Source organism: Ambystoma mexicanum, chromosome 9 (assembly GCF_040938575.1).
Source record: "Ambystoma mexicanum isolate Mex_15411 chromosome 9, UKY_AmexF1_1, whole genome shotgun sequence".
Lineage (NCBI taxonomy): Eukaryota > Metazoa > Chordata > Amphibia > Caudata > Ambystomatidae > Ambystoma > Ambystoma mexicanum.
This window is the reverse complement of record NC_090931.1, coordinates 1,305,501,342-1,305,514,437: the sequence shown is the minus strand read 5'-3', so window position 1 is coordinate 1,305,514,437 and position 13,096 is coordinate 1,305,501,342. Positions and strand designations below refer to the sequence as shown.

The window sequence follows — 13,096 nt, the reverse complement described above, 5'->3', positions numbered from 1 at the left end:
CGTTACAGACAGAGGGATCACCATTTCTTACTTCATCATGTCACTTGAAACAACCTTCGACTTATCTGTGGCTTTTGACCCAGTGCATCTTTCTATTCTTTGATCTTCCCTTCGCTCTCTTAGTAAATCTGGATGTGCTCTGTCTTGGTACGTTTCCTCTCGTTCCAACTGTACTTATTCGGTTTCATTGACCAGTGAATTCTCATGTGCCTTACATTTGTGCTTCAGGGTTCACAAGTGTCAGTCCTGGCCCCTGCCCCCTTGCTCTTTTCCCTGTGTACCATTCCTTTTTCTGCTATTGTTCCGTCAGCTGGATTAGATCTTTCTGTTTTTCTTCCTTCTACGATCAACTTCATTTTTCTCTTTCGGTCTCTGCTGTTAAGCTGTGGATCCTTTCACATTCTCTTCATTTGAATCCACCCAAAACACTGTATCTTCTTCCGTTCATTAGGACAGTGCTTCTCTTTCCTCAATCTTTTTCTATTCAGATTCTCTTTCTTGATCGCCATCGGCACTTAATTTGGCCATCATGTTTGATTCCTCACTCCCTTATCTAATCACATCTCCTGTCAACTTTTTAACAATTACATTTTTTTTTTTAAATTCCACCCATTTCTTACTGAAACTCATATTCTTACTTTGGTCTTTACCAACTCTGTCACTGCTTGTCTCTTCTTTAAGGACTTCCTGCTTGTGCTCTTGCTCCTCCAACTGAACTCGGCTGTTCATCTCCCACATCGCTACTTCTCTCGCTACTCTTCGATGGCTTCCATGTCCTGCTCGGCTCCTGTTCCATTTGTCATTCCTGGTCGTTCGGTGCACCCCGACTCCCAGAGTCTTGCTCTCTCTTAACTTTCAGCCTTGATGTCGGTCGATACTCCCACTTGTATAGTTCACACTTCTATTTCTTTTAGTCGTTCCTTGCCCGGCTTGAACACAGCCTCGTTTTTGCTCCTCCGCACGTCATGCTCCTACATTTTAAAACGCTCTCCATTTGTGTACATATTATAGTTCCACTCTTTCCTCTTTCCATTGTTCAAAAAGCTCATCTGGGCACTGCCTGTATGGAAGCAGAACTTAACGTTGGCGGTTTGCCCTTATTCATTACGTTGTTCCTGCTAATGTAAATGTTTCTACTCCGCTTGGACGAAGTGCTATATAAACCCAAATAAATAAATGTGGGCTATTCTAGAAGTCAAGCCATGAATGTGAGGCCTGGGAATCCCCCAATGTCCAGCTCTGGGGATCGTATCAATGAGCATATGTCTTTCCCCAGCCATTAGGGTCGACCTCAACCATGTTCCTGCTACCTCCAGTGTGACTTCGTCACAGCCGTTAGACACAGAAGGGCTACGAGGACAGTAACACACCTGAGCTAGATCAGGCTTTCATGGAAATTTGCATCCCTCCCTTTCCATTTCATTTCACTTCATGAAACAGGTGGACAATTCATCCGAGCCAAAAAATTAACAACCTCCCAAGTACTCTACAGTGGTTTAAAAGCCACACCATATGGCTATGTAACGGTTCTATGTTCTTTCATCGTCAGGCATTACTTTTTTTGAGGGGGTGTTCCCCCCCAAACCACCCCACCTATTTTAAACGATTCCCAACCCCCCAACCCCTTATCTACCCTTTCCCACCCCCCCAAAATTTCGATACCCTTATTCGTAATGTTGTGCTCATTTAAAAGGCATTCGTAAGAATGCCCGACTATGAAACCACGTTATACCTACTTGTCGATGGTTGGTCATATGGCATTGAATTTCTGATCTCATTCTATCCATGAAGATCTTTGGCAAGTTAGTCAGCTGTTGATTGCTAAGTGCAAGAGGATATTGTTATCCGGTAGAACCCTCCAAACCGCATCCTGTTCAATTGACTAGGGTGGTGGTCTTCTGATGGTACATTGCAGGTCATCCGCCTACCCAACCAAGCATATCCATTATGCTCCCGCGAGCACACGTCACACGTGAACACCGATTGATACATCCCTCGGTGTGTGGCCAGTGAGAAAGCGATTCCCCCGAAACCTGTGTTCAATCGGACACTTCTCCCCCATCGCCGTCTCTCCTTTTGGACAGGAACTTACCTTAGCCTACAAGGCACATCATGTTCTTAATCCAATAGAAAGAAATATTTAGACATCACAGTTGCTAAAATGGTTTACCTGAAATTTTATTTCAGGGTTGTTTCAACTCCTTATGCCCTTTATTTTGCATTTGTATGCAAGGTTTTATATAGCAAAAACTTAGTTACGAAACAGAACATTGTACATATCGTTTGGTGTAACATGCGGGGTAAAGAGGGGGTAAATATGTAGCATGGTATGTACCGGTCATTGGAGGTGGGGGGGAAAGGGCAATGAGCCTAGGTGGCACCTAGTTATTGACTAAAGGGCAAGCAAACAATCACCCTTCCATTATCTTATAGAGCTCTTAATGTATGAACTGCTGTCGTCCAAGCACTCGATTTACAAGAAGATGTATTGGGTGCATTTGGATGTCTTCCAACATACTGAACCGGGTCAGACATGGAAAGGTTTCCCAAGAGCATTACCTTCCACGGTGAGCTCCACGGTCACCTGTCGAACACCGCCCTCATTGGCCGCTTCACACGTGTACTTTCCGTCATCCCCTGCCTGGACGCCTTTGATCACCAAGCAAAACGTGCCCCGGATGATGCGGTCCATGGAGAAGCGATCCTCCTCTGCGACTGGCTGCCCATTTCTGTGCCACGTGACTCTAGGCTCCGGGTAACCTCGGACCTTGAAAAGAGAAGAGCAACAGCAAAGGATCAGTGGTGTTCCTCTAGGAGAAATGTAAACCAGTGCCCCTGTGTCCTTCAACGCAGAGGTTCCTTAACCACACACTTTTACCCAAAGTCTCAGACCCCTGGAGACGCTTCATAATTCTGCCAGAGTATTGCTCACACACATCCTTAACAGTTTGCAAAGAAAATCTATATGTTAGGACATTGATATATGATATGGCATTTATAACGCGCCTATACACAAGTGTTTCAAGGCACAACGAGGCAAGGGAGGGGAAACAGAAGGAAGACAGATACAGCAATTCTACTAGACCAGGTGACATTGAGATCGCGTAAGTGCAGGGGAGGGGGGAAGGGGAAAAGTGAAAGGGGAGGGGGCAGTGCAGTACAAAGGATAACAGTAAGATGAATAAAGAGAATAAATAAAAGTGTAGCCAGCTGGTGGCAAGTGCTAGTAGGGGCTGTAGGGATACAGAAACAGTCGCCGAGTGCAAGGGTTGCCAGGGTGGCAGTGCAAGTGAGCAACGGGTGGGGGGGTGACAAAGCCCGAGATCAGAGGGTAGCCAGGCAACCAGTGCAGTTTCAGATTCACCCAAAAGAGATCAGCAGGGGAGAGGATGAGAGAAAGCAGAAGCAAAGAGGAAGGTCTTGGGGTGCTTCCGGAACCAGAGGTGGTTTTCCTCAAGTTTCAGAGAGGCAGCGAGGCTGTTCCAGTGGGAGGCCCCAGCAGAAGAAAGAGATCTACCACCAATTCGCTGTTTGGAGAAGCGACTAACCCTGAGGGAGTTGGAGGCGAATGAGCGAAGAGCTCGAGAGGAAAGATATTTAGGAAGAGAGTTGAATGTATTGAGGTCGCAGGCCCCAGAAGGTCTTGTGGATAATGCAGAGGGTTTTTAACTTAATCCTTGCTGCAACTGGGAGCCAGTGCAGAGATTTCAGTCCTGAAGAGATACAAACTCTGGGCTTGAGGCCAAGGACAAGTCTTGCAGTCCTGTTCTAGATGAGTTGCAGAGGGCGGAGAGTAGAGGCAGGTAGATTTAGAAAGAGGCTGTTGCAATAGTCCAGCATAGAAAGAACCAGAGCTCTGGAGGCAATGAGCTTCTGGGGGAATCAGTGGAAAGGAAGAATACCTCAGAGGAAGTGCAGCTGATAGTGTGACTTCTTGGAGACGTCCGAGATGTGAGGAGAGAAGGCAAGTGTGGAGTCAAAGATGACACCAAGGTTTTTAGCCTCACAGCTGGGAGCAAGAAGAGGGCCAGGAGAGGCAGGCCAGAGAGTGACAGGAAAGGAGGGAGCAGGTGTGCCAATGAGAAGAATCTCGGTCTTACTGGCATGAAGGCAGAGTTTATTGGTGGCACACCACTCCTGGATGGCGGACAGGCAGTCAGAGATGTGAGAAGGAGAAGAGGTGGCAGAAAGGAGCCTGAAAATGAGCTAAGTGTAATCCGCGAAGCACTGAAAGTTGGGGCAGAGAGCGGCAATTCAGTGGGCAAGAAGAGCCAGGTATTGGTTGAACAGCCAGGGAGAGAGGTTAGACCCCTGGGGAACACCACAGGTAGAGATAGCGATAGAGGAGAGGAAGGACCCAAGTTGGACCTGGGAGGGTCAGTTGGAGAGGAAGGAGTTCTGCCAAGCCAGGGCCTGATCGGTGATACTCAGGTTATCACGAAGACGGTTGAACAGGATGGCATGGTTGACTGTGTCAAAGGCAGAAGAGAGATCAAGTAAGATGTGGACACATGGCGTGTTGGAATCGAAGTTGGAGAGCAGGTCTTCACGTATGTTGAGGGGAGCAGTTTCTGTGCTTCTGGCAGCTCTGAAGCCAGACTGATGCTCAGGGAGACAGCCAACCGATTTAGAGTGAAGATTAAGCTGGGAGATGGGCAGCTTTTCCAGGAGTTTGCCCAGGAGAGGAGTGATGGAGATTGGACGATAGCTGGTAGGAAGGGTCGGCATAGGGTTTCTTAAGAAGAGGGTGCACAAGGGAGTGCTTCAGGGGGGAGGGGAAGACTCCAGTGGCGAAGGAGTGGTTTGCAGAAATCAGCCAGAGCAGGAGCCAGGGTGTCAATGTGGTCCTTGATGGTTTTGGAGGAACAGGGGTGAACCTGCTTTGATGAGACTTCCGTAGATCGGACTTGTTTAGAAACCTCGTCTGAGAGAAAGGCAGAGAAACAGGGAGGAGAGGTGGCCGAAGAAGGGCCAGAGGAAGAGCAGGGAGTAGATGGAGGAGGTGAGGAAGAGAGGACAGGATGTCCTGAGTTTTAGAGATGAAATGAGAAGCCAGGGCCATGCAGAGGTCCTGGGAGGGGAGAGGAGAGGTAGAGACGGCAGCAGGATAGACCAGCTCCACCAATTCCTCGCAGCTTTTAAAGAGTTCGGCCGAGTTGTTAGATGCCGCGCAGACGCGAGCTTGGATGTTACTCATTATATGGACCGGCGTGACTCTTGGAAGTTGTAACCTAGTGGTCTTTTCACAATAAGATGCTCAATTGCTGGTGGTAATGGCATTAAATCAATTAACCCTTGCATTATACATTTTGGGCATGGAAAGATAAAATGAATGCCCTAGGCATTCTGCCCAAGGTACAAATACACACACCCCACCCGTTCCATATTCTCGACAGGGGTTCAACTGGTGTCAGAAGAGCCGCAAAGTTTGGCCACGAAAGCTGCACTATTTATTTAGAACTAGAGTTTCCTCTTCTTCATTTTTTGTTCCAGCACACTTTCCTTCCTTTCTTCCATCGTATTGACATCTCCCTTCCCCCACATCACCCTCGCTTTCGGTCAATTTCCTTTTCTGTACTATCTTTCATTATTTTAATCTCTCTAGCTTTCTTTTCTTTCTTTCCATTTATCCTTTCTCTTCAATCTCCTTTTGCCTTTCTCCATCAATTCTGCCTCTAACCCTCCTGAGTGGCCCACAATTTTGGCCATTGGCATCATCTTACGCCTCTGCTTTCCTTCAAACCCTTACATTCCGTTTGACCATTTTAAAGTGTGGTACACTTGATCACATTGCTCACAGAGGGGTGTCCGTACACCTTTTGCATTTCTATCAGAAAGCTCGAGTGGTGATTTCATTAGGTTTGATTATTATTACCCTTATTAAAACCCATATGTTACACCTGAATCCAATAAAATGCATCTCTCAAATGTCAATTGAAAGACTAGCATGAGCTACTCGCAGCGGTCAATGTGAACGGAGGATAGCACAGGGGCAACGTGCTGGTCTTGGAAGCAAGACCACGATCCGCGTTTAGAAACCCAACTCTGGTATTAAGCGCGTTATAATAAAAAAAATGCCACTTGGGATATCCTACCACAACCAGCATCTGTGGGCTCAGCTTTTTCCTTAAAGATAGTGCGTATCCTGGCAGATTTGCCACGTGACTATTTCCAAATTGTTTCTACTGGATCCAGTTTGTCGAATTTGTTTTTGTACATCTCCTGAACTGCAACGAAGACAGAATTAATGGCGATGTTTGTCTCTCTCTACATTCCACCATCGTGCATCTGCCGGTTTGTCTGTACACCTGCAGACAGTGCCATGCAAGCTACATCTTTTCCCCTCACTCCTCAGTAGCTTTCTTTCCCTCACCATCCCCTCTTTCCCATGCCCATTCTTTCCCTCAGTGCCCCTCAACCCTCACAGCTATTAATTGTAATGCCTTTACCAAACCAACAACTATTGGTTTTGTCAGTGAGTGTTTCGTTTTTATAGAACACTTCTTAAGCTAGTTAATGATTTATGCAATCCCAATGTTGACACTTAGGGCTGAGGCACAGTGAGAGAAGGTGATATGCCCAGGATCACACAACTGTTTAACCTGGAAAAAGCAAAGTGTCTGCCATCTATTTTTGTTCTCTTTCGAAGACCCATCCCCCACAAAATCTCCCCACCAAGCAAATGTTATAGTCTAATGTGTGTCTGACTTCTGCAGAAGAAAAGTAGTTAATAAGTGAACCTGACATAATAGAAGACTTTGTCTGGGATTCCTTGGCAAACACATATGTGGATTTCCAGAACCAAAATAGGGTGAAAACGAAGCATTGTCAAACCAAAATAGGGTGAAAACTAAGTAATGTTATAATATCCCTCTGTCATAGGAATAGAATTTATTTTCTGTGTTATTTATAGTTCTTGTCCAAATGAAAACATTTTTTATTGGTTTTTTTTGTAAAAAATGTTTGTATGTTCTTTTTGTTTCACTTGTACTTAACTTTTATTGCTCTCCATGGTGCATGATTATTTCAAATGCTGTCATTTTGATCGAAAAATTATATTTTTGTGTAAAATGTCACTGAGGCTCTTGCACCAAAAGTTGTTTTATGTTTTCTATTAAAATAATGAGAATTATAGCCAAGTCTTTGGTCAATATTTAAGCGTTAAATTCCTAGCAATGACCCTCTGAAAACAGCTATGACATGACCACATGCTAAGCAGAGGTAAAATACAAAGAGCCAGAGTCAATTAGGACACTCTTTGGAACTAGAAAGTAATATGCCCAATTGAGAGTGATCCTGCAAGGGAACCTTATGCTAGACCTGCTTACTAGTCTGTGGCATTTTTCTTGTATGCTACAGTGTTGTGTTGTACACTAGTTGTTTGCTTTTTGAGGTTAGAAAAAGTGAGGTGAGTATCAGTAATAGTAATAGTTATACTACATCACCTGTATTTTTTATACCCTGTGGGGTCACTATTTGTTGATACTTGTTGAATCTTTACCCCAGACCTCCACAGAATAGGGGATTTACCCTTCAGTTTATATAATAGAAGACGTTAGCATAGACTGATTTAAGAAAAACAAGCCTAGCTCACTTTTAGGGGGAAAATGAGCACAAGAAAATATAAATATCTGTAAAAATCACTGCAGTAAAATAGGTGGATTAAAACATTAGAAATGCTGGGAAGCGAAAAGGTGTCGAACTGAGTAACGTTGCTGTTGGAGTGTGGTAGAGAAGATGCCTTTTCAAATCAGGCATTCCTAGAGCTCAGGTTAGGGAATAAGGTCTTTACAGACAATGGTTTAAATGCCATCAATGCTTCAGTAGGTCTCAGCGAGAACCCCCGGGCGCAGAGCATGGTGGCAGTGGAAAATCGAGTCAGACGCAAGACACAAACTCTCAGGTAACACTATCAGGATGATTTATTAAAGTAATTTGTAAGGCCTAACTTTCCCCATCGCTCAGGGAATTCCCTAACTAACTTACTAATGTGCTTGTCAGTCAGTCGTGGAAGTCCAAATCAAGAAGTCCACAGTCCAAAACTATCCTAACTGACCCCACCACTACATAAATCAACTTGTGCTTGGGGAAGGACTCCTTTTACCTTTGTACCCTTTTAGTCTCAGTCTGGTAATTAGGGTAGGATTCTTAAATATCTTCTCGTTATTTCTTTGGTCAGTCTCTGTAATTGTTCCAATGGGTTTGGGAGGTATAATCTCCCTTTTGGGATTTCTTTTGTGGGTTTATTAAGCGTTTCACTTTCTTGATTGTAGCTCTCAAAATATTCTTGGTTATATTCCTGTCAGGTGTTATGACACACATGAACATTAAAACATAGGATATTTGACATGAAACATACATGGTATCGTACATGAGTAGCAGTGTCCAAATCAGTAATATTTGGAATAAAAATGTACGCAATTACATTCCCCATGTATCCTAGTAGGGGTGACATGAGAGATAAATGCTGTAATTGCCTGGTCAGATACACATATGTGAAACAATAAAAGGTTGAAAGACAACACAAAACAGGTCAACACAACAGTGTTTCGGCCATTTAGCTAAACTTGAGGAGCTGTGGTTTAGTAGGCCTTCATCAGGACGGATACATTCTTATGCGTGAAGAATCCTATGTGATCGTAATCATATTCCCACCAGCTAGGCCCGCAAGCCCCTACACCTTCAGGAAGCTTCTGTTCATGCTCTGGCCAGATCCAGGAGTATCTCTTCTGCCCTGGGCTCTCAGCGTAGTCCGCTACAGCCACAATGTCTCAATAGCTGCCACTCGCTGCTGGTATGCTTTCATGTGCGGTGCTGTCCCTTCTCTCTGGCAGACTTCTGTGGTCTTCTTCTAGCAGGGCAAAGGGTCCTTCTTCCTTTGACCCTTTTTTGAAGGATTCCCCTTCTCACCGCAAATCTCTGCTGTTCTCCCCAGGTCTGCCTTCTCCACTCCATCAAATTCCTTGCCACTCGAGGCAGGGCCAAACTAACTCTTCAGTCCTTCTTCCCTTTTAATACATCGGTTGCTTACAGATTGTCCATATTGACTAGACTGCTGGAGTTGGTTTCGCAGAACACTATTACTCTGCACCTCTTCTTCATCCCAGTATTGATGCCATTCCTCTCAACTGGGTTTCTTGGAATCTTCTTCGTCTCAATACTTTTGCAGGATTCATAAAGGTAGTCCCTACTCTTCCTCATCTCAGTATTTTAGAAAGGGTTTGGATGCGTAGATGGAAGAATGTGGAATCATGTTACCCTGTATAGGGTAGCACGAGGGATTGGAGGGTGTGGGCTATACTGTGTTCTTCTCCGATAATCGTCCCTAGTCCCATAAGAGGGGGGTACCCTCCCATGAGATCTACCAGCTGAGTATAGTATTGGTATAGTATTGTTAGTGTTTATTTGTTAAGTGCCTATACACAAAGCAAGTATTTGAAAGTTCTCAAGGAGGGAGGGAACAAGGGCATAAACTACAGTCATTCAGAGCCCTTGAATTCCTTAACGATGCAAGTCTGCACGGGCAGACTGGGTGAATGGAACAAGTGCATATAATACATTTACCAGTATAGATAACAGCAAATAGGTCTGACGACGATTCAGAAGTTTTTCCAAGTGCATTGAGGTGCCACCATGCAAGGAGGGGAGACAAGGGAAAAACAGATGGACAGTCTTCAAGGCATGGTGCATTCAAGCCACAGAAAGCCTTGTGGACAATGCAGAGGGTCTTTAACTTGATCCTTTCAGCCACAGGGAGCCAGTGGAGGGATTTCAGCGCAGGAGAGATGTGGTCCCTGGGCTTGAAGCCAAGGATAAGTCTTGCGGTTCTGTTCTGGATGAGTTGCAGAGAAGTTGAGAAAGAGGGTGTTGCAGTAGTCCAGCTTTGAGAGAACCAGGGCTCTGGAGACAGTGAGCTGCTGGGGGAAGGTGAGAAATGGAAGAGTACCTCTGAGGCAGCGGAGTTGGTAGTTGGACTTTTTAGAGATGTCTGAAACAGTGAGAGGAGAACGAGAGTGGAGTCAAAGATGACCCCAAGGTTTTTTGTCTTGTAGGTGGGTGCAGGGGCAGGGCCAAGAAAGGCCGGCCAGAGTGAGAGTGGGAAAGTGGGAGCAGGAGTCCCAATGAGAACGATCTCAGTCTTACTGGTATTGAGACAGAGGTTGTTTGCAGCACACCATGACTGAATTGCCAACAGACAGTCAGATTTGAGCGAGGTAGAGGAGGTGGCTGAGGGTAGCCTGAACGAGAGTTGCGGGTCATCCGCATAACACTGGAAGTTAGAGACTAAAGTGCCAATCACATGTGCAAGGGCAGCCATGTAGACATTGAAGAAACAGGGCGATAGATTAGAACCCTGGGGAACGCCGCAGGTTGGAAGAGTGATAGTAGAGAGAAAGGACCCAAGTTCCACTTGGGATGGCTGGTCGGAAAGGAAGGAGGTTAAGCATGCCAGAGCCTGACCTGTGATTCCCTGGGTGTCATGCAGACATGCGATTAGGATGTTGTGGATTACTGTGTCAAAGGCAGAGGAGATGTCAAGAAGAATGAGGACAGAGTGAGTGTTAGTATGGACATTTTAGAGCAGGTCTTCACGGATGTTCAGAAGAGCAGTTTCCATGCCTCTGGATGCTCTAAAGTCAGACTGATGGTCGTGGACGCAACCAAAAGTTTCAGTGTGGAGGGTGAGCTGAGCGATAGCCAGCTTCTCCAGGAGTTTGCCCAGGAAAGGGGTGACGGAGATAGGGTGGTAGTTTGCCGGATTGGAGGGTCAGCACAAGGGAGTGCTTAAGAGAAGTTGGGAAAACTTCAGTGGCAAAGAGACTGCAGAGATCAGTGGAGGCTGGAGCGAGAGAGTCAATGTTGTCCTTAATGGTTTTGGAGGGGCAGAGGTCCACCTGTTTGGATGAAGCCTTCATAGACCAGACTTGTCTGGTGACCTCATCAGGTGTGATGCGAGTGAGAGAAGAGAGGAGAAGTGGTGAAGAGGCCAAGGGAGGCTCCAGAGGTGTTAGTGAATGAGGTGGTGTGGAGGAGAGAGAGGAAAGGATGTCTTGGGTTTTTTTTGCGCTGAAGTGTGCAGCCAGGGCTGAGCAAAGGTCCTGGCTGGATGTGACAGAAGAGGAGGCTGCTGCAGGAATGGCCAGTTCCTTACAGACTTTGAAAAGTTTGGCCGTATTGTTTGATGCCACAGAGATGTGGGCTTGAATAAAAAGTCTTTTTTTTGGTGTGGATGCAGAGTCGATATTGCCTTTGAAGGAGGCGGCAGGCCAGTTTGTCAGAGTGTCAGCACGACGAATTCCATTTCCACTCAGCTGCCCTACACTTGCGTTTAAGGGCAGCCAGATCGGAGTCGTACCAAGAGTTGCACTTTTTGGTAGGCTATAGTCGGACCCTCATGACAGGTGCAAGAGTATCAAGCGTGTTAGAGATAGAGAGAGATTGAAGTTAGCGAGGGACGTGTCAGGGTGGGAGTCAGCGACAGGAGTAGGAGGTGGAGAGTAGGTGGAGGCAAAGGCAGCCGCAGTCATTCTTTTCATGGGTCTGGTGACTTTGAGACTGAGTGGTCAGGCCGGGTGTGCCGATGAAAGAGGAGAGGAGAGCTTCAAGTGTGATGATAGAAGAGAGTAGTCCATCCAAGAGAGATAGTGAGAGGGATGTCGGTGGAGATGAAAACATCCAAAGTGTGCCCCGCTATGTGCATAGAGCGAGAGGGTAAGATAGAGAGGGAGAGAAAACCACATAGGTTGCGGAAAGGTCCTGAGGAGTCAGGAGAGTCCAGTTGGATGTTGAAATGACCCAGCAGGAGTTGTTGAGAGGAGGAGGGAAGTAGAGAGTTGGCCCGGTCAGCCGATTCTGAGAGGAAGAGACGGGACGGTCTTGGTGGCTGATAGAAGGTGGCCATAAGGAGAGCAGATTTAGGAGAGAGTGAGAGCCTGCAGACTAGGCACTCGGAGGAATAGGCCTGAGTGGGGATGATGGACCCGGTATCCATTCTGGGAAGATCAGGGCCAGTCCCCCTCCTGTCCCCTTGGGCCTGGGTACAGAGAGGATCTTGTATCCTTCAAGGAGGAGTGTGTCAAACCTCGTGCCAGAGCCGTCCTCGAACCATGTCCCTGTGATGGCAAGCACATCAAGATACATGAGTTCAAGGAGGTTGCAGATGTCAAACAGACAGGTGTTTGACAGCAGAGCAAGAGTTAAGCGTGGCAATATGGAGCAGCTTGCCATTTGGAAGGTCTTCCGCAGGGGTCACAGGGGACAGTGGTCCTCCCCCGACCCCACCCCAAGGGTGACAGAAGAGCCAGAGGGATAGTGGAGGGTGGCGGAGGAGCCAAGGCTGACAAGGGAGCCGGGACAGTGAGGAAAGGCGAGGGAGCCTGTGCATAGGAGGCGGAGGGCACAGTAGGCAAGGGAGCCTGTGCGGAGGAGGAGGAAAGCCCAGTAGGCAAGGGAGCCTGTCCAGGGGAGATGTAAGGTTTAAGAGGCGAGGTAGGAGCCTGTCAAAGAGGAGAAGGTTGGGTTAAGGACCCTGAACCATGATGGTTCCATTCCAATAGACATTGATGATGACCCTGGAAATGACAAAGAGCTCAAGGAGGACCTCCCAGCAGGTGCCACCGTTAACGGGTGATGAGGCGAAAGGAGAGATAAAGGAAACCATGTGGAGAGTCCACAAGTCGGGTGAGGGAACGACAAAGAAGATGTCTGTGAGAGTCTCTCTGGTGGAAGCCATGACATGGGTGTCTGCAATAGGAAGGCCTAGGCCGGAGCCCAGTATGTCCTTCTTAATTTTCTGCCAGACAGATTTAGTGGTAGGAGAGGGATAGGAAATAGAGAAGCAGTTAGAGAAGATAGGAGGGATAGATAGCGACATAGCTAGCTGCAGTGGTGAGGACGACACTTACCAGGCTGATTTATTGTAGCACAAGGAGAGGGGGTGGGGAAAAACAACGGGTAGGGGGGAGGCACAGTGGGCAAGGTAGGACATGTAAGATGTTAATGCAGGATGTACTCACAGCAGACGCTGTTTTTAAAAAGGTAGTAAAGTAACAGTTGTGCGCCCAGCAAAAGGCTGTTTTTTAAAAAATAGTAACAG

The 13,096-nt window shown here is 46.7% G+C and overlaps 1 protein-coding gene across 3 annotated transcripts in view; it reads right to left on the bottom strand.

Annotated features, from left to right (window-relative positions):
* Nucleotides 1–13,096, bottom strand: part of MYLK (myosin light chain kinase) — a 1,914,870-nt gene that overhangs the window by 1,089,205 nt on the left and 812,569 nt on the right. For all 3 annotated transcript variants that reach the window (XM_069616671.1, XM_069616673.1, XM_069616672.1), the window contains one exon: nt 2,560–2,767. In XM_069616671.1, the coding sequence (XP_069472772.1) occupies nt 2,560–2,767 (208 nt within the window). The remainder of the gene's footprint in view (nt 1–2,559; nt 2,768–13,096) is intronic.